The sequence below is a fragment of the Astatotilapia calliptera genome, chromosome 19 (assembly GCF_964374335.1).
Source record: "Astatotilapia calliptera chromosome 19, fAstCal68.1, whole genome shotgun sequence".
Lineage (NCBI taxonomy): Eukaryota > Metazoa > Chordata > Actinopteri > Cichliformes > Cichlidae > Astatotilapia > Astatotilapia calliptera.
Genome location: NC_137440.1, coordinates 5,284,853 through 5,306,334, shown reverse-complemented (window position 1 = coordinate 5,306,334; position 21,482 = coordinate 5,284,853). Strand labels below are relative to the sequence as shown.

General features: G+C 41.5%; 1 protein-coding gene across 1 annotated transcript in view; it reads left to right on the top strand.

The window, feature by feature from the left end:
• Positions 1-21,482, top strand: part of arhgap5 (Rho GTPase activating protein 5) — a 53,576-nt gene that overhangs the window by 2,489 nt on the left and 29,605 nt on the right. The window contains exons 2-3 of the mRNA XM_026151197.2: positions 2,582-6,525; positions 10,965-11,118. Coding sequence (XP_026006982.2) covers positions 2,791-6,525; positions 10,965-11,118 — 3,889 coding nt within the window. The 5' untranslated portion in view covers positions 2,582-2,790. The remainder of the gene's footprint in view (positions 1-2,581; positions 6,526-10,964; positions 11,119-21,482) is intronic.

Sequence of the window (21,482 nt, the reverse complement as noted above, 5' to 3'; positions counted from 1 at the left end):
GTTCCTCCTCTAACAGGGAGCTCACGCTACCTTTTAGGAAGTGGTTTCTGTTTTGCTTCTGAGTTCTGATTCTTCACTTCTTGTGGGAGGAGAGCTGTCTGTACCCAGGTCAGAAGAAACTAGTTGTGCCTCATTTTAAATGATTGGCACACCCTTCTCTGGTATAGCACCACAGACTTAGGATGGAATAATAATACTAAATAAATAAAGCAATAAAAAGTTTAATTCTACTGACAAATTCCAGCCAGTGTAGCTTTAAAAGGTTTATCATCATTGGCAGTGTGTTCTGCTGTGTTTCAGGGCTTAACAGCATTTAGTCATCTCTAAAACCAGCTTGCCAAGTGATACCTTAATCCACCCCCTGCAGCCTCACAGTGAATGGACTAATCATGATGCACACGGCTACTTTTAGCTATTAGTGCAGCATAAATGCAGTTTAGGCTCTAGTGTTGGCTGTTTGCAATAATAAAACCATCACCCGCCCCTTCTGGTTGTCTTCAGTGTGAAGCTAATTGCCCATTACTGCCACTGTTTCTCATGTGTGGCACTTATTCATTCATATTGACCTTGTGGATTGACAACTTTGATATCATCTGAAATTAATGCAAAGCAGATGCTGGAATTTGGGTGACAGATCTCAAACACTGAGGTGCCAGGAATGTAGCATTGCAGTGATTAATTTTCAAATCCACACGAGTAGATTTTGCAGTTTGTAACTGATTGTTTAAGTTAGTAACCAGGTGAAGATTCCATATGTATTCCTGGGTGGAGTGTCATCAGTCAGTAGATGGCCTTAGTTTGATGTTTATTGTCATTTCTATATTTAGGCTTGTTTTGGCTGCTGGGGAGACAAACTGGATATAGCCTATGATCAGTCAGTTAATGTGGGACTAAAAGCAGGATCAGCAATAAGTCAGTTAGAAAGACAGGAAAAAAATACATAGAATAATTATAATTTCTGCCTTCAAAATATCTATAAGCTCGTATTTGACTGTAGTAGCAGTCAGATAGAAGTATATACTTCTATCTGACTGCTACTACAGTCAGGTGTGGCACAGTAGCATGTTGTAGCATATAGTACATAGGTTTGTAAACCTGACAGACTATCTGGGTGGTTTTGAGATATAAAGACCATGCAGTTTAAAGCACATTTTCTATCATTAAGCCAGTTTCTTCCAGTTTATGCTTAAGTTTGGTTTGTAAGTTAGGTTTGGCTTGTAGTCTATCCAAAAAGGATTCTTGGAAGGTGAGCCTTTTAAAATCTTTTTTGTCATTTGACATGAGCCAGTTTACAGCCATGTCCCCTCCTTTTTTTAATGTCTTTGTTTCTGCTGAGCCCTGTGTACACTCCCATCCCACAGGTGACATCATCACCTTGGTCTCTGTGAAGAGTCAGGGGAAACCTCGTCATTTTATGTCAGCAAACCAGATTTCTGCTCTGGTGCAGTTTCTCAGGCTCAGCATGCCGTCGTTCTGCATGTAGAAATTCCAGCACACGCAGGCAGATTCACTGACTGATTGCAACTGTTCTGTAAAAACAACAGTGACTCTAATTGTCTCTGCAGCTATCACTTATCAGCCTCGAGTAAGGTCATGGAAGGTTTCAGCTGTATTTGACCGTGTTAATTTAGATAATATTTACAGAAAGATTGCCCGGTCAATCACATGTAGGCATTTTCTGTTTATTCAATCAGGAATTGCTGATTATCCTGATTGTCGACAGTGAAATGTTTAGTTTCACTTGCTTGTTAATGCTGCTAGTCAAATAGTCAACAGTTATAATCAGGATTAATAGTCAGAACCGGAATATCAGGCAAAATCTATTGTGACAACAGCAAGCAAAGTAATCAGGATTATACATTTACTCTTAATTATGCAAGGCTGGTTTGTGCTGGTAATGGTAACAAATCTGAGAACTGATTTATTTTCTGTTTCTTTCTCAGAGTAAAGTAAATCATTTCTAGGTCAGTGGCTATCAAAGGGCTGGAGTTGCATGCCATTTTTATTCTGCCTCGGCACAAATTGGTTGAAAGCACTTATTTTTCTCAGCAACGGGAAGAGTGACATTGCTGAGCCCTCCGTGACTGTACTACTCTCCCTCTCTTATATAAATGTTGCTGTCACACTTTGGTTGTTGTCTTCCTAGAATGCCATTTTGATATTGCAGTTTTGATAACAAAGTTTTCCCTTTTTCACTTTCAAAATTGTTGTAGGCCTTTGCATCACATTTTTACATTATAAACCTATTGCAGTAGGGTTTTTAAACCAGTGTAGTTTATTATTTACACATAAAAGGGCTGACTAAAACCTCCTCAAACCCACGAGTGAGCTTTTTTTCCCTATTCAAATATGATAAAGTGTATTTTACCTCATTTTTTGTTAACACAATCTAATTTTAGATGAACATGTATGATTTTCTTTTATTGCTTCACAATTTACATGTCCATGTGTGTTCCAGAGCATGATGTAGACAAATAGAAGCTGATTATATTTTTTATAGTAAGTACAACAGAAGGCTGAAAATGTGGATTTGTTTGATTTGCTTGTATCTTCTCCTAATTTTGAATTCCATATCTTGCAGGCAGGTGATAAAAGGAGCCGTGGGCTGCTCTATCCCAGCTTGAATAAGATCCAGGATAGAAACCGAGATATATACGGAGAAGAGCATTCACTGGAACCAGGGAAAATGAAAATGAATGCATCTCTGTATCACTGACAAGCAGACCTGGGATGATATCATGACCTTTTCTTCCTGAGAGTAACTAGTTTAGCAATGAGTGGGGGGATATAATGGCCAAGAACAAGGATGCACGCCCCCCAACATTCGCCGTCAGCGTGGTTGGCCTCTCGGGGACGGAGAAAGAGAAGGGAAATTGTGGCGTGGGGAAGTCCTGCCTATGCAACCGATATGTGCGTCCAGATGCAGACAACTACTACTCGGAGCACACCTCGGTGCTCAGCACGATAGACTTTGGTGGTCGTGTAGTTAACAACGACCACTTCTTGTACTGGGGAGAGGTGTCGCATCGAGGGGATGAGGGATTGGACTATAAAATCCAAATCATTGAACAAACGGAGTTCATCGATGACCAGACGTTTCTTCCGCATCGGAGTACGAACTTGCAGCCATACACAAAGCGGGCAGCAGCAACCAAGCTCCAGTCAGCAGAGAAGCTTATGTACATCTGCACAGACCAGCTGGGCTTGGAGCAGGACTTTGATCAGAAGCAAATGCCTGATGGGAAGCTAAACATCGATGCCTTTTTGTTGTGCATTGATGTTAGTAAGGGTTGCAACAGGAAGTTTGATGACCAAATGAAATTTGTCAATAGCCTTTACTCTCAAATTGTCAAGTCAAAGAAGCCTATTGTTGTTGCTGCCACGAAATGTGATGAGTGTGTAGACCAGTACCTGAGGGACCTGCAGGGCTTTGTTGCCAGTAAGAAGAACCTGATGCTAATTGAAACGTCAGCACGCTCCAATGTCAACACAGAGCTTTGCTTCAACGCCCTAATCCAGCAGCTGGATAAAACAAGAGGGAAGCCAAAAACTGTGCCATACCTGGAGGCCTATAAAATCCAACGTCAGCTTGTTGCCTCAGCAACAGATAGATTTGAGAAATTGATGGTACACTCAGTTAGAGATTATCACATCACTTGGAAAACTGTGATGAATAATCTAAAGGGGCAGTCTGACTATTATGAGTTCATTACCTTGGAGGGCACCAAGAAGGCCCGCAACATGTTCACAAAGCACATTGCACAACTGAAACAGGAGCACATTAAGAGGAGAAGGGAGGAGTATCTGACGACGCTACCGAAAACCCTTAACAACATCCTCAATAACCTGGACGAGATTGAACACCTTTCATGGCCCGAGGCACAGAGTGTGATCCGGAACAGGTCTGATTTCCAGTACTGGTTTGTGATACTGGAAAATACACCGTGGGACGAGACGGACCATATTGATAACAGTGACCGTAGGATACCCTTTGACCTTCTTGATACACCGGACGGTGAGAGAATTTACCATAATCACGTCCAGCATCTTCTGTCTGAGAAGAGGAGGGGGGAAATGAAAGAGAGGTTCAAGAAGACATTGGAGAGGGTTCATTTTATCACTCCAGGGCAGCCTTGGGAGGAAGTCATGTGCTTTGTCATGGAGGATGAGGCCTACAAGTACATCACGGAATCAGATAGGAGGGATGTTTACTGTAGGCACCAGCAGGAAATAGTTGAAAGGGCTAAAGAGGATTTTCAGGAAATGCTTTTCGAGCACGCCGAGTTATTCTATGACTTGGACCTGAATGCAACCCCCAGCTGTGACAAGATGAGTGAAATTCACAGTGTGCTGAATGAGGAGCCCAGATACAGAGCACTGCAGAAACTTGCCCCAGATAGAGAGTCGCTCCTCCTCAAACACATTGGGTTTGTTTATCATCCCACTAAGGAGACATGCCTGAGCGGGCAGAACTGTGTGGATCTGAAAGTGGAGCAAGTTTTAGCAAACAGGCTGGTACAGCTCGACCACGGACGCTCTAATCTTTACTATAACAGTGCCAACATCGATAAAATAAACCTCTGCCTCCTGGGAAAGGAGGGTCTCTCACAGGACCTAGCCAATGAGATCCGAGCTCAGTCTACAGACGATGAGTACACTCTAGATGGTAAAATCTATGAACTGGAGCTTCTTCCTGTGGACGTCAACTCCACTTTGCTCTTCAGCCACACATGGGTCACCACTTTTAAGCCACACGGCTGCTTTTGTGTGTTCAACTCAATAGAGTCGCTTAACTCTATTGGCGATTGCATAGGCAGGATAAGGGCGGAGATAGCACAGAGTCGGCGAGATAGATTTGCTCAGCCGCTCCCTTTTATTCTCATCCTGGCAAATCAGAGAGACAGTGTTTGTAAAAACATACCCATCTTGAGGCACCAGGGTCAGCAGCTGGCAAACAAATTGCAGTGCACCTTTGTCGACATCCCCTCCGGAGCCTTTCCTCGCAAATTCACTGAGTTCCAAATTAAGCAGGGTCTCAGAGCAGTGCTGGAGGGGCTAAAGCATAGCTTTGAGGTCTTGGCCCCACTGCCATGTATCAAAGACATGTCAGAGATGGACCTTAGAATAGTCATGTGCGCCATGTGCTGGGATCCCTTCAGCGTTGACCTCATCCTCTCGCCGTTTCTAGACTCGCATTGCTGTAGCGCTGGACAGCCTGGTCAGAGCAACACACTGATACTGGATAAGATCATAGGGGACAGCAGGAGGAGGATCCAGGTCACCGTCCTCTCCTACCACTCTGCCATTGGTGTTCGTAAAGATGAACTAGTGCATGGCTACATTTTGGTCTACTCTGCCAAACGCAAAGCTTCCATGGCGACCCTGCGAGCCTTCCTGGCAGAAGTCCAGGATGTAATCCCCGTGCAGATGGTGGCAATCACAGACAGCCAGGCGGATTTCTTTGAGAATGATGCCATCAAGGAGTTGATGACCGAGGGGGAGCACATTGCCACAGAGATTGCTGCCAAGTTTACGGCCCTCTACTCGCTGTCCCAGTATCATCGACAGACTGAGGTTTTCACCCCTTTTTTCAATGAAGTGCTAGAGAAGAAGCCTAACATTGAGAGCTGCTTCCTGTTTGACAGCTCGTCACGTGAGTGCACCACAGGAGCCAGTGAGGATGTCTTTCCCACCTCTCCCCATAGCCACTCCCCAGCTTACAACACTTACTACCCAGAGTCCGACGATGACAATGAGGCCCCTCCACCTTATAGTCCAATAGGCGATGATGTTCAGCTTCTCCCCACACCCAGTGAGCGGGCTAAATACAGGATCGACCTCGAGGGCAATGAGTACCCAGTCCATAGCACACCTGTGGGAGACCATGAACGCAACCACAAAGTGCCTCCACCCGTCCGGCCCAAACCAGTGCTCCCCAGGCCTAATGTTAAAAAGCTGGACCCCAACCTGCTCAAAACCATTGAAGCTGGTATGCGAAGTAATCGAAGAATGCCACGTGCCCCAGTGATGCACACTGAAGATGTGGAGCCATCAGACAACTATGCAGACCCTGTGGACACCCTGCTTAGACCCAGGGGCTTCCACAATGATGACATATATGCTGTGCCTGAAGATGCACACAACCGCCTGATCAAAATAAAGAACTCTTTTGGTGGGTTACACATTCTCCACGGAGGAGGAGAGGAAGAGAATGGGTTTGATCGGAAATCCCAGGCTGCAAGGCGGCCATCAAAATATAAAGATCGCTCAAAAATCCTTTTCAGCAAGACGAAAGCCTACCAAAGACGATTCCACTCGGACAGTGATGGAGAGGAGACTGGCCCGGCCACTCAGAAAAAGAAAAACAGAAGAGCCCATCGGGGCAGCGAGGAGGACCCGCTGCTCTCTCCTGTCGACCCTTGGAAGGGTGGGATTGATAATCCTGCAATCACCTCCGACCCAGAGCAGGAGGACAAGAAGCTGAAAAAGAAGAAGACGCCCAAGACGCCAAAAGAATCCAAGAAGGTGAGACTTGTCTGTTATGATAGATTGACTTTTGAAGAATCACATTTATTTTGTTTCCTTTTTTTTTGGAAATAAGATGCTTTGAAAATGCTTTACAGAACAGGGAGGTCAAACAAAAGATTTTTTTTCTGTCTGAGAATGAGTGAAATAGCATTTTATTGCACTGAAAATGGGAGAGAGCGAGAGACTGATAGAGTGCATGGGTAAATGAGCACAGAAAAGACTGCATATAGTAAGGGGTGAGCAGATGTGTGTGGGTGTGAGCGAATTTTGTTGGCCTGAGACTCATCTGGAGAACAAACTAATTTGATAATTTATTGATTGGCCCCATTGCTAAAGTAGTTTATGAGCCTCCACACCTTGCAGGCCCTAGACAAGCAATAAAGGTGCTTGATAAAAGACACACTGTTAAAGACAGTTGGTGTCTGTATAATTTCAGAGCAAAGACTGTGTCTTTGACAGCTCTTTAAAGGCTTGCCTGAAACTTCTGACGACATCCAGACATGGTGTGTTCCCTAGAACCAAGAAGAAAATGCTTTGTGCACATTATTACTGTTAGAGCAACATTTTATTGTGGTGAAAAGCTGAAAATTTTAAAATCACGCATGCACAAATCAAACAGTCGTGTTTAAAATGAAGTTAAAAGCATGCATTAGTATGCAATGCATGCTCACGCCCACACATGAACAGACTTCAGTATATAAATTCCTAGTTAATTACTTACAGGTATAGCGCTATTTGTGATATATTACAGGCGGGAAATGGAGGTACTGTTAATGTCATTTTGTGTTCCAAAGTAAATTTTAGGTGATCAGAGTGGATAAATATTCTGCAGACATGTTTGAGAACTGTTAAAACAAACATTGTCATTTAAAAAAATTCTTAAGCAGGGACATCTGCTTTTGATTGAAGAGGTTTGTAGTCTTGAAAAGAAGGCAACTCAGGGCTCTAGACTAACTTTTTGCCATGGTTGCACTGGTGCGCCTAAAAATAAAATTTAGGCGCACCAGCACAAAATTTAGGCGTACAAGCACAAAAGTTAGGCGTACCCAAATTTTTTAACTGCATTACTTAACAGCGCAGTTTTACATGTTCACGTTTTTTTGATTTGTAAATGATTAACTAACAACCTTTCAAAATGATTAACTTGACACCCCCTTTGCTGCCCAAATTAACAGCAGCTCCATCAGCCCCCATAGCAATGATTTTATCCAACCAGTTACTGCACTGGTCCCCAAGAGCAGCAAATGCTTTCTTTGAGGCAGCATAAATTCCTAAACAAATAAAAAAAAATACCATTTACTTATCAGATCAAGAGTTTACAATGCAGTCTTTTTCAGTTTGAGTTTCTATATTCATGTATTATTGCTATGTTTAATTTTTAATGATAAGAATATGCTAGATATGGTTAATTCAGTAACACGACGTAATATTATTAATCATATAATAATAATGGATACTTTATTGATCCCCATGGGGAAATTACTTGTTTTTCTCTGCATTTGACCCATTCACTCAGTGAAGCAGTGGGCAGCCCACTAAGCAGGAGCCCGGGGAGCAGTGTGTAGGGACGGTACCTTGCTCAGGGGTACCTCAGGGTAGCCGTTAAGTGGATTCGAACCGCCGACCTTCCGATCATGGGGCGACCACTTTACCTACTGAGCTATCCCTGCCCCAGGGATATACATAGGCTACGTGACATGACATGGCTTACCTTGGGCATGGGCATGCTGGACCTCAATGTGTCCAATCAGTATATTCGCTGGTCTTCCTTTTTGCAAGATACGAGCGTACACAATGACACATTCTTTTGTGGCGATGTCTGTGTCTCCATCGATCAGGAAGGCCATGTATGTACTGTTCGCAATTTCCACTGAGGTCTTTTTTTTTCAGTGTGTCAGCGATTACGCCTATAAACTGGGCGCACGCAACATCATTGCTGTATGTGGGGTTTATGTCCAAGCCATTTTTCTTGTGAAGAGTTATTTCTGACTTGAACTTAGTAAACGGAACTTCTTCTTTTGCAATATTGTAGGCGATGTTAAACTTAATGATCATCTCGGCCTCCTCCGATGACCTGTTTACTCCTGCCTGCCGCTGAAAGGCAGTGGGGAGCGGGGACATTTTGGCAGAGCATTTATCGCGGCATATAATGTGTCTTCTCGATGCTGTATGCTTTTTCAGCGTTTCAATTCGAAACGTATTAGCAACAGTGACAAATGCTGTGTTGCCGGCCATGGTCTTTCCACACTCGCGACAATAAATGCAGTGCATCATATTGTCAGCTTGGCTGTATCTTAGCCAGGGAAACTGGTCAAGCCACTCGATTCAAAATTTATACATTTTCTCACTTTTACTTTCAGTGGACTCCGGCTGGGAGTCGATCGTATGTGGCTCATTTTCTGATGCCGTCTCCGGACCAGTGTTTGACAAAAACGGAGAGCGCTGGCTCAGAATTTTGGACTGATCAGGCCTTAACTTAACGAAAAAGTTATCAATTGTTCTTTTCATATTTTCTCAATACCAAATTCATACACTTCTGACCTGGGCTACTCACCCTTCTCTATCTGCCCGCACTTTCAAACGTAAACACAAGTAGGTCTGCAGGAATATCTGGACCACGGCCAATCACAGAGGTCCCCGCCTCTGAGTATCTCTGATTGGTTTAGAACACGACATGGGCATAATGTGTGTCTGTTGTTGAACACACGGAGACTTTCAGGGTTGCTGAAACTTTTTTCCCGAGAAAATACTTGGTTACACCGGTGCGACCAAGTATTTTTTTTACTTGGTCGCACCGGTGCAACCAAGTATTTTTTATTAGTCGCACCATGGAGAAATTTGGTCGCATTTGCGACCAAATTGGTCGCACTCTAGAGCCCTGCAACTGGACTTGTTTAGGGTCTTTTTGGAAGATGTTTCGCCTCTCTTCCCAAGGGACTTCTACATTTTTAGAACATCTAATGGAGATGTTCCAGTAAACCCCTAGTGGGGGCTGTCCTCCTCAAGTTAAACAGCATAGTGTATGTGGTGCGGTGCAGTGAGGAGTGCTCAGACAACTACATATGAGAGACCAAACAGCCACTCCACAAACGCATAGCACATCATAGGAGAGCCACCTCAACAGAACAGCTGTACATGTCTGCTTAAAGGAGAAAGAACACACCTTTGTGTTCACTTTTTGAATAGAGAAAACAGATGGTTTGAAAGAGGGGCAAAGGTGGAAATCTACACCTACCTTTAGCGACCATCACTGAACAGAGGTGGTGGCTTGCGACAGTAGCTATCAATCATCTACAGTGCAGTCCTGTGATGCCTTCCCCTGTGTTGCAACCCCCATTCACACCTTGCCTCAGGTGACCTCAGTGACTCACTTGATGGTGAGGTAGGGCAATGTCTCACAGTTGTTTCACCTGTTGGCTGATAACTTGAATGACCCACACTTTTTTTTATTACACCTTGGAAACAAAAACGTCTTGAAACATCTTCAAAAAAAACCTAAAGAAGTTGAGGGTTTTTTTTTTCAAGCTCTCAAGACTATTTGCACAGACAAAACACACAAAAATGCTTCAGAGCAAGTCAGCAACCATGGAAGCACAGATCAGATAATAAAGTGCAAATCAGTAGAGGAAGAGCCACCGGCGCTACATGGGCATCATAAAAGGGAATTGTTGGAATATTCAAACCATCTTAAATAATCAGAGAGGAGAGCGAAAGCCAGACCAGGAAGTACAAAACGGAAGGTGTTTAGTCACCATTCTGGCCAATTAGAGTGAATCTCGAACTGCTGTAGGCATGACAACACTTTGAAGAGCAGAAGAGTGTGGGAAATCAAAGCTAACGTTGCACCTTGTTACACATCCCAGCTTCAGTCTGAATGACTTGTTTTGTCTCTTGTTTTTATCTTTGGTGTTCCTTGTCTTCTTCTACATGCTGTCTCCCACTCGAATGCCCTTCATCCCACTAATTTTCTTTCTGATCTATTCCCCGATTACCCTCCTCCTCCTCCACCTTTTCTCCTGTGATAATGTTCTGCCTCCTCTTCACCCTCTCTCCTCCTCCATCTTTGTTGTCCCTGGTGTCTATTTCTCAATTGCCCCTTCATTCCTTTACTGTTTTTTTATGTCATTTTCCCGGTTTTGTTCCTACTGTTTTTCCATTTTATTTTTCCACCCCTTGTCTTCAATCTCTTTTTTAAACCTTTTGTTCACTTCTCCATGTTTTCATTTTCCTCTCTGCTTCCTCTTTTCTTCTATTGAATTCCTCCTCTTTTCTCAACTTGCTCTTATTTATTATCCTCTCTTCTCCCCCATCATTCCTTCCTCACCCACTACTATTTTTTCTATTTATTTATTTTATTTTGCATTCAATTATCTTCATACACCCTGTGATCTTTGCCATCTCATCTCTGTTTTTCATTCTTTTATTTGCTATCTTAGCCGAAATCCTCCAAGCCCCCCAAACCGCTGTACCCACCCACTCGAAGAACCTGGGAGAGCAACTACTTTGGCGTTCCCTTGCAGAACCTAGTAACCCCGGATCGCCCCATCCCACTTTTCATCGAGAAATGTGTCGACTACATAGAGCGCACAGGTGAGTCATGCGTTTTCTCTATTTTTTCTTTCCCTTAATTCCTATAATTCCCTCTGTTCTTTCATTTTCTACCTCTTTTATGTCATTTTGCAATGATATTTTCTTTTTTATTTTATTTTTTGGGTTGTTTTAGAACTCTTGCAAGGCGTGTATGTGTTTTTCAGGCACTGATTTCAAATGAGTAATTGAGCAGGATGAAGCATGGAGAGAATGGGGGAGGTGCAGTGATATATGGTGGGAGGTCAGCCAGCCTGCCAGTCAATACAAGTTAACTTAAATTGAATATGCTTTATTGGCGTGGCATTTGATTTCTTGCCAAAGCGCTGCTGGAATGATTACAAATAAGATGGTGAAAGATTACCGAGATCAAAAAACTGATTAAGGAATGGCAGTGGAGAAATGTACACCAGTACGTGCAATCCATTAATTAGCCTTGCTTAAGAAAGGAGAAAAGAAAATGAGATGTTACCGGTAAGAACATGCACGGATAATTGCAGATGTGAAAAATGTTTGATTGCACAGTGACTGGTAGAGTGTGTTTGGGTTATTCAATTTTGTTGTGTCTCAAATAATTGGTGTAACAAAAACAAGGTTAAGTATTTGCCGTTGCTGTAATGTGAAGATGTGCTGCTTTTCATTATATTTACATATCTTTGTTGAGATTAAGTTCGTTGATTAATAGGGAAATGGTTATACTCGTTCATCACTACTTAAAATGGTCATTAGGTTCAACGATAAATAGAAATACTGACTCACTGCAGTCAGTCAGCCTCATGGTCAAAGGTTCATTTTGTTCATTTTGAATCATTGGAAAATAACTTTTACAAGCCAACTGCTCTCAAAAGCCCCCTTAAAACCTGTCAACTACCCAATCCCAAAAGTCTGTGGTTACATCTGAATCAGCAGCTGCTAGTGACCGATGGGCTGATCGATGCAAATATCAATAGTATCGATACCGAGGCTGATATTTGATTGAATCAGTACCAGCAGAATAAAATCTATACTTTGTTTTAGGGCTGGGCCATATCATACTGTTCATAGGTAAAACGTGCATGCGCAGTGCTTTTGTTTTCATACGCAGTAGGGCTGCCACGATTAGTCGACTAGTCACGATTACGTCGCCTATCAAAATCGTCGTCGACTGATTAAATAGTCGACGCGTCATTTGAAGCTTTTAAGATCCCAAAAGACGCAGGAATAAGTAGTAGGATTTAAGAGTGTAATAACGGACTGAAACAGAAGATGGCAGCACTGCATGTACAAGGATGCTAGCTGCCGTTAAACCCCGAAGAAGAAGAAGCTGTGACCCTATGTGACCCATATCCGATCATGGTATGACAGTGTGAACGGCACAAATCCGATATTTTCAAATCTGATCTGGGTCACTTTCGTATGTGGTACTGAATCCGATACATATCCGATGTTTTTGAAAGCGACTGCTGTTTGAATGGTCATGTCGCATTAAATCTGTCTTTTACGTCACTGACACGAGACAGACGCCAATTATAATGTTATTTACATTATTATGTAAATAACAAAATAACTTAAAGCAAAAATTGGGAAACGTAAAATCCGAAGTCTTTATATTAAGGGCCATCAGTCAAACAATATTGTTTGCTCTGGGTCTAACAAGAGCGCGTTGTGTGTGACGTCTTCTTTTGCGCTTTGAGCGTTCACACTAGAGCGCGTTTGCTGTCACATTTTGTTTGTAGTGTGAACAAGCAGACAAAAAAAATCGGATTTGATTAAAAAAAAATCGGAATTGAGCATCAAGACCTGCAGTGTGAACGTTGCCTTAGATAACTTAAAAATGTTATTGTTTGGCTTTTTTCAGTATTTTATTTGTTCCTGAGTAAATCGGTTTGGCTGAGGTTAAAGTTATAGTTTTTACACAGCTGAATAAACGTCAAGCAGACAACTGATTATCAGAAGTGTGAGATGCTCGAGAATATACTCCGGTGTCCTGTTATATTTTAGATAGCAAGGAGCAGACGGCTGAGTTTATTAAACTCCAATGAATAATCTGCAAATTTCATTAAACTTCAATAAACTGTTATCTTGTCTTTATTTTTAGTTAGCACATACCTTAAACACTTAAAGCTGTAAGCTAATGATAGTTATATAAGAGCAGATGCATGCTGGCGCAATAAGCTGTAGTTTTACGTCTAATAGATGCATGATCTGATTAGTCGACTAATCGCAAAAATAATCGGTGACTAGTCGACTATCAAAATAATCGTTTGTGGCAGCCCTAATACGCACATGGTGGAAAAAGCATGGCGGCGATGGAGAATGAGAAGGGCGAAAGCAGATCATTGAATGAAACAGATGAACCAGAATTGGTTTGTAAAAATGCTGCAACTTCAGTGGTGTGGAACTGGTTTAGCTTTCGTCCGTCAGATACACAACAAACCACTATTTTTGGTAGAGCATGTTAGCGGGCTGTCATTATTACCGTGTTGTTTGGAAAACACGGCACACTTAAAATCAATCCTTTGATTTTTCTGAAAATCGACAGTGCCCCTTATAATCCCGTGTGCCTTATGTATGAATTCTGGTTGTGTTTATTGACCTCGAAACGATTTTATGTACACGGCGCTTGAAAATCTGTCAAATGTTTTAGTACGACTTTGCTAAGCTACGAAGCCGCACCGCTTGATGGCTTGTCGGAGCATTACGGCTATCGTAGGCAGGAGCCTCGCGGAGTGCTATGTACTATGCTTCAACATAATATTACCGTATTGTGTGTGTATAACCTCTTTTTAAGTTTTGTGGCTATTATACATGGTTATGCTGAGGATATGTCAGCTAGTTTCCACTGGAAATGCCTTTTGGTTCAACTGTCAGCAAGGAATTTGCATTTGCACTGTTAAATTTTTATATAACTTAATGGATATAAAAAAACAGCTGCTTGTTTAAGTGAAAATACATCGTTTTTTTTCTTTTTGCACTAATAAAGTTGTGGAGTTGTAAAGTATTTTGTCTAGTGTCAATTATATCGTCAGTTATATCGTTATCGCAAATTTTCAAATGTATATCGTGATAAATATTTTTGGTCATATCGCCCTGCTCTAGTCTGTACCATGTATACACCATGCATCTACTTGGTATTGGTTCGATAATAATATTTGAAGTATCGCGCAGCACTAGCAGCCACTCTTGTAGGAATCAGCGTGTCTAAATGAAAGTGTAAGATAAGAAAGGCGACCTGTCTGGACATGTGTAGGTTCAGCTGGTGACACGAGCCCCAGTGCATGCTGTGTATGCGCCTGGCGTCCTTCCCAGCTGTCGTGAAGAAAGCCTCTCCCATAGTTTGGGGAGATTCCTCTGTGAAGTCATGGACACATATTTATACAGTCCTTTAAACTCTGACCATTTTAAAGGTTTGTGTGCGCTGATTGATTACAGCCTGGTTGTCCATATTTAGCCTCACAAGGAGTAAGATTTTTCCTGTGCTTTTAAAGCCCCCTTGCAGTTAGCCCAAGTGTGAGTCTTTTCCTTCTGACCACTGAAATGAATATTTCAAACAAGTTTCATATTTTATAGGTTTGTTGCATTATGTATTTACACATGGGCTAGTACTTTTCCGTGTTTAGTGCTTTGAATGAACTCTAAGAAGTGAAAGTCTCTTGCTGAATGACCTCAAAAAAACTTTCCCCCAAGTCTCTAAATTACTGGGACGTCTTCCCCAGAAATGTTTTATCCTGTTTGTTAACCTCAAGCATCCAAGGTCAGTTCTGTTATCAAACTTTGAAGTGTCTTTATCACTGTGTCAATGTTGAAACGCTCTAGATTTTGACATTAAAGCGGCTTCAGTACATTAAACTGAGAGCACCTTCTTCTGCATTTTTCTCCATCTACAGTCATATGTGTAGCTAATCTATAGTATGTACATTAAAAGGAGGTATTTCCCCGTGTTCCTAACAGTAATCATTGCGTGTGAAAAAGCCGTTGGTCCTACTTTGGAGGTAGTGTTTTTATCTGAGCTCTTTTAGGTTCTGCGGCTGTTAATTCCTGTCCTGAAAAATCCCTTCCGAATATGTTTTGATATTCAGCTGGATCTACATGAGCCTGCTGGTGGATGCCAACCAAATGCAGGATTAATCCCAGGGCTGCTTGTGTGTGCGTGTGAGTGTGTGTGCGTGCAGACTCCTGCCAGCTGACAGTGGTGTGTTGGAGATTTCATGGCCAGTGCTGTGAAGCCCTCTAAGTCCAGACGGTCTGTTGGTGGATTTAACAGCTTTTCCCATCCCTCCTTTTTCTGGACTATCGTTTCTTAACACATACAGCCAGAACATCTTTGTGCCTTTCTTCCTTTCTTTCTTTCTTTCTTTCTTTAAAGCCTCCTGCTGTATAAGATGTTTGGTATCTAGACAGTTTAAGAACAATTTTGCAATTCGATGTTAGAGAGGAGTTTAGGGATTTAGTATGTAGCCTGTTTGCCTCATTAGATGCCTTGAGGTTAAAACATACTGTATGACTGTTTAGTTTATAGTTGAGAGGGTGGAGTCGTTCGAGAATGACTGTGGGTGTTGGCGTAATAGTACAGATTTAAAAAGACCCTCCTTTATTGCAAAAATGGTTTCATACCCCCTCGTCAGCAATGATCCACCCTGTTAATGTCTGCTTAAGTAAGAGTCTGAATGTGTGCCAGCTCCAGAGCTGCTGCTCTATCTGACTCCTGACTCCTGAGCTGACAAGCTCCAAGTGGGAATCATTAAAACCTCACTGTGATATTGTGTTATTGTTGGTTTTCCTCCAGACACCAGCCACTTTTCACATTAATGGGGGTGAAAGTCTAAAAGTACTCCTCCTGTTTATGGTGGTCCTGTTTTAGTAGTGTTTCATCGACTTGAAAGGAACTTTATTAGGATATTCAGAGTACAAACTAAAGCTATCATACTTGTTTACCTTATACATGTCTCCAGTATATCTAAATTGATGTGTGGTCAGCTTGGGCATCCTGTGTGCATACTTTTTGATTAAGTATTTAGTTATTAGTTACTTTCTTTCATTTTAAGTTCTGTCTAGCAAACATTTAAAAATGGTTAAATTGTTTTCAACTAATATAGACGTTCAACACTTTTTCCAGTGTTTCTGTTTAGATTAAAAAATGCACTGTTTTCCCTCTTTTTTTCTTTCTCTTTCTGTCTAAAAAAACCCCCGGAAGTTCAGAATTTCAGAAAAAGAAGTATCTACTTGTAACTAACAATTTAAAGGTCTCTTGGATCTCATGATGGTAGTCTTTTTTTCAGTTGTATTTCTAAATGACTAAATAATGAACCGACCAACCACACAGTAGCACTGGTAACTATTATATACATTCTCTGTCATTATGCTTTAGTTATCTGAGACTTTAAAGATATTTAATTTACCACCTTAGGAGATGTCTGTTATTAAAAAAACAAAACATAATTTACTTTTGCTCATATACAAACGAACTCATGGCCTCTCCAGAAAATTACTCAGTCAATCAATCTAAACTCAACATGTTCCTGGATAATAGTTACACACCAAGGACGGTCGCTTTCTGATTTTGGGTTCTAGCATGGAGGATGGAGCTGTACTCTCTTTGGGGGTGGGGGTGACTGCTGGATGGCTGAGTTTAACTACATGTAATAAGCTGCCAGACAAGAGGCACAGAGGCAGAGAGGTGATGATGGCTATTTGTGGTGCCTGTGGTTTCAGAACAGAACGTGTGAGTGGAAAAGCTGTGACTTTGTGTGTCTGTGAGAGAAAAAAAAAAGTGTGTGTGTGAGACAGAGCGTGGCTGTAAATGTGACTGAAAGATGTGATTCTGTGGGTGACATTTATTCGGTGGGTTTGTGTAATGTTAAGGCTGTATCGCGTGGTTCATACACGCACTCTACCCGACGTGCTAGATTTAATGCGGAGCCTTTTCTGAAGTTTCATGCCGTCAGCTCTACATGCTTGTTTCGTAGAAATCATCTAATTAAGTGTGATGTGTCAAAAAGTTTTCTGTGGTAATGTGCAGTGCCAAAGAACTCTTAAAGGAACTCAGATAAAGTGCCTGCATTAAATAAGGATGATGTTTGCTCTGCACTTGCTGCCTCTGTTTCCTGCAAGGAGAGATCTGCTTGTTATCCCTTTTTGTGTGCTCCAGTCACCACATTCTAATAAGAATACAACTGAGAGGCATCCCAAGGGCCCCAGGAACCCATAAAGGTTTTTAGATTCAGAAATAATGAACCAAAGGCTTCAAGGTTTCTGAAGCTTCCTGTATCAGTGTGCCATAACACTCTTAAAGTGAGAATTTAAGAGAAAAACCCTGAGAAGTTTTTACTGGCGTCTCATCCATAATATGGGATCTTATACCATCTATTAAAAGGACAATTTAAAGTATCCTTTACATTTAATTAAGAAATGCCTAAAAAAAGCATTGTCCTTGACTTAATAAAATCTTAAACCATCTATTGCAACAGATAGTTGATACAATTAGGTCCTGTTTCAGTGACAGATCCTTTTGTTGCTTGTCACTGTCCTGTGGTTTTCAAGACTTGTTTTTGTTTTTTTACATGATTTTTCTTCAGGGACGCATGTACTGATGTTCTTCTGTGTGAGGTATGTAATTAAAAAACAGCATAGAAAGATCTGAAGACAGAATTTATTGCAAACATATCAGAACTGGTATATTTTCCTTTGTCTAATAAGAGCTTTATATTGGGACAGTTTGCTCCAGATAGGGATTTTCATTGGACTATTACAGGATTTGAAACTGTCACCACATGATGTCGCACAGCTGTGATGACAATCTGTCATCATCCTTAAGGTATAAATCTGCGGTGTTACAATTTTGTTTATGTTCCATTGTGTTAAATGGAAATGTCTAAAGCCCGTTAAAACATCTTTATAATAGATGCATGGGCTGCTCGACGCCCACTTTTGTCAGCTCTTTGTTTTGTTTGCCATTAGCTGACAACAAGGCCACATTAGAACGGCAGATAATTAGAAGCAAATAGATGAAAAGTGTTAGTTTCCCACTTACAGCTTCACCGTTAAGTCAACTTGAAACACTTTGCTGAGCTTTTTCTTTTTTAGTATTTAAATTAGGATTTATAAACCAATTCCCAATCCTTCATTTTGCAGTTTACCAGCTGTCAGATTTGCCTTCTGAGACCACTCTGGACTCTTTGGCTGTTCATCATGCGCATATATTTTTTTTGCAAGGCCAAAGATCCCAAATATTGTGTTAGTGAAAATGAAGGAATATTTGTATATGAGAATTTAACTGAAGGCGAGTTTGTTTGTCTGTTTCCCAAAGTGTAAATGTGCTTCTGCCTGGCCGTTCTCTTTAGTGTGCAAGTGTGTGTAGCCTTTGCAGTGCACAAAAAGGCCCTGACCGTACATGTCTCCAAAATGCAGCAGTCAAGGGATCAGGCTTTCAGTTGGCTGCAGTCAGTACAGAGTTTCGTTTATATCTGTAGTCTGTACCCTTTTCAGCATTATACTCTGTTATCCAGAATGACGTACACTGAGTCTGCAGCCCCCTGAGAAGTTCAGGTCCTGCTAGCATTCAGTAGGGAGGAGGCGAAGGGTCAGAGCTGCAGCGACCTGATAATACACCTGAGAGAAAAGTGCTGTGGAAAAGAAATGAAAGCTAAAACGTTTTAAAGAAGACTGCACAAAATGGGGCTTTTAAAGGAAGGCGAGAATGAATAGTAAGAGGAGAGAGCGTGAGGTACTTCTTAAAGTTTACACCCACGCACTCGACAACCCTTCACTGTGGAAGAAGTGAACTCACAGATATTCAGACAGCAGTAGTAGTTTTTGAAAAATGACTGCTTCAGCAACACATGCGGTGCGTCGGGTATCATTCAGCAGAGTCTCAGGCGGCCGAGCGTCTCAGCAGCTTACAGAAGACAGATCTGTTCAAAGAGAGTCACTCGGTCCAGCTGTCCTAGAGGATGACACGAGCACTGCCTTTGAGTTTGCCGTCATTCCAGTTAAATTGCAGACTTTTTAGTGGCATTAAAATGAAGCTATTTTCAAACTTTAAAACAGCTCAATTAAAAGCTACTGCTGCCATTTTAATAAGCCACCCTGAAACCATTTTACCAATATATATATACCACAGCGGTCAATAATTAACTCTGAGTACTCGCTGATGCTGGATGCTGATGCAAATTCTTCATATTTTACATGGCGAAACACCGGCTTGCACATTTTCTTCCTCCAAAATGCTCTTTGTTAACCTAAAATGCTGACATCTTGGTATTTTAACATGGCAAAAACACACATGCTCCAGGCTCCAGTGTGCACCAGTTCAAGATGCATGTATTTCCACATGGTACCAATGAACTGCTGCTTAAATTCTACATTTGGTAAACTTTGCGTTGAATGAAATGGCAGTCAAATGAAATGATCAGGCTTTGTGTGTAGCCCTGAGCTGTTCCTGAAACTTTATATTTTTTTTTGGGCTTGAAGCCAAAGCGTAAAAGGCACAATGAGGTCAATTTTTGTCAGGTCTGCTTACATAAAAAACCCCAAAACATCAGTTTGGCCTCGGAGAATAAAACCGTTTGACGAACTGGGTCTCGCAGAAGAAGTAGTCTTTGAGAGATGACAAGCACAAAGCGAGGACACACAGCTCTTTGCCGCTGAACTCGATTAGAGAAGTTTTATTAAACGTTTCCTGCTCCCCAGAGACATGAAATGGTATTTGGCATGAGGGCTGGAGGAAGGAGAGAGAGAGAGGGAGGCAGAGCAATGATTAAATGGCTTTTTGATGCTGATGCATTTTGAAGTCCCATTGGTTGTTATTTTCCCCAGCACTTAGTATAATGTGAGGAGGGGAAGGATGGAGGAGGGGGCGACGGTTTCTCAGCGCTTCAAAAGAACCATCGACATGTGACATGTATAAGAAGTCACATTTTTAAGAAAGTGACTTCTTACAAATGTCACATTTTCTTGCATTTTTTTCGTTTTAGCTTTTCAAAATATATTGTTGTCATTTATTAAATCAGTCATTCAAATAAACTATTTCTCAATGAGGAACAATCTTAATTAAGAATATGACATTTACCAACAGCACAATGAATGGGCTAAATTTGCTCTAATAAGAATATATCAGATTTTTGCCAATTTCACTGACTATTATAAAAAGTAGGTTTAGAGATCGTTTGCAGCCATTAACTGCTTAAAAAATGTAAGAACACATCGAGTATAATTACACAGCCAGAGCAATTTTGTTTCAACAAAAGAAATCCACAATACTTCCACTATAGCACATTTTTCACTTGCAAAGTTTATTTTAATCTAACTTTACAACCTTTAATGGTCAGTTAATGACCGCACACGTCATCGTGAGCTTCGGTGCCTCATTTATCGTTCCAGACATTGTTTTGCACAAGCGTGTGTTCCTCAGTTCATTGCAACAATGCCAGTTTTTGCGAATAGCCAGCTGGAGCAACTCTGGAAGTGGCAGGAAACCCCAGTACACTGGTTCTTAACTTCTACTTTGAGCTCTGCTGGAGAATTATTCAGCAAGCATGTCAACCAGGCTTCACACAAAGCTGATTATTGGCTATTTTCAGCCTTGCTTTGAAGTCAGGTCTCCACTCCTGACTTTGCAGCGGAATGAAGGGATTTTCATTGGAGTGAAATAGATTTTATAAAAATAATTCATAGATTTTTGAGTACCTCCTTTGAGTATGTGCTTGAAAAATATAGTCATTCAAAAGAGCCAGGGGTTGCAGAAAGAGAGTTCAGAATGATATAAGAGGCTAAAAAACACAGCTGACAGGAGATGAAAAATAATTCTAATATAGCGTGTTCTTCTACCCTTTCCTGCCAATCATTCTCTCCACTTCTGTTTATTAGATATGCGCCTTCAGCTTTCTGTGCTCCAGTAGAAGAGTGAGGAAATCGGCCAAAGTGAGAGTTCAAGTTGAAAATTGATTGGCGGGTTGGCCTGCTTCCCATTCCCTGTGCTGGGATTCTTTCTGTGGGCTGTGTTGTGTTGTGATCATGCACATGTTGTTTTCCTGCTGGCAGCTGGACTTACGTCATGTCCAATGGAAACACAAAATGAGCTTCCTGTTCAATGGTCAGAGAGCCAGTGCTCCCAGCTGCCTGGTCCCCGTTGAGACTGGTCTAACTGTCTGACCTGTGACCTTCTGGTATCACTGTCTGGGAAGAAAAAAGGTTGTTTTTAAAAAAATATATTTTTATTTTTTTTACTTTTGTTTGAAGACTAGAAGAGAAACAATCTGCAGCTGCAGACAGGCAGAAAACAGCACTTTAAGATTAATCTGCATGGTATTGATTTTAATGTATGTATTTATGTCACTTAAAGAAAAACAACAATTGTCCAATCAAAACAGCCAGTCTATTGATTTCTTGTT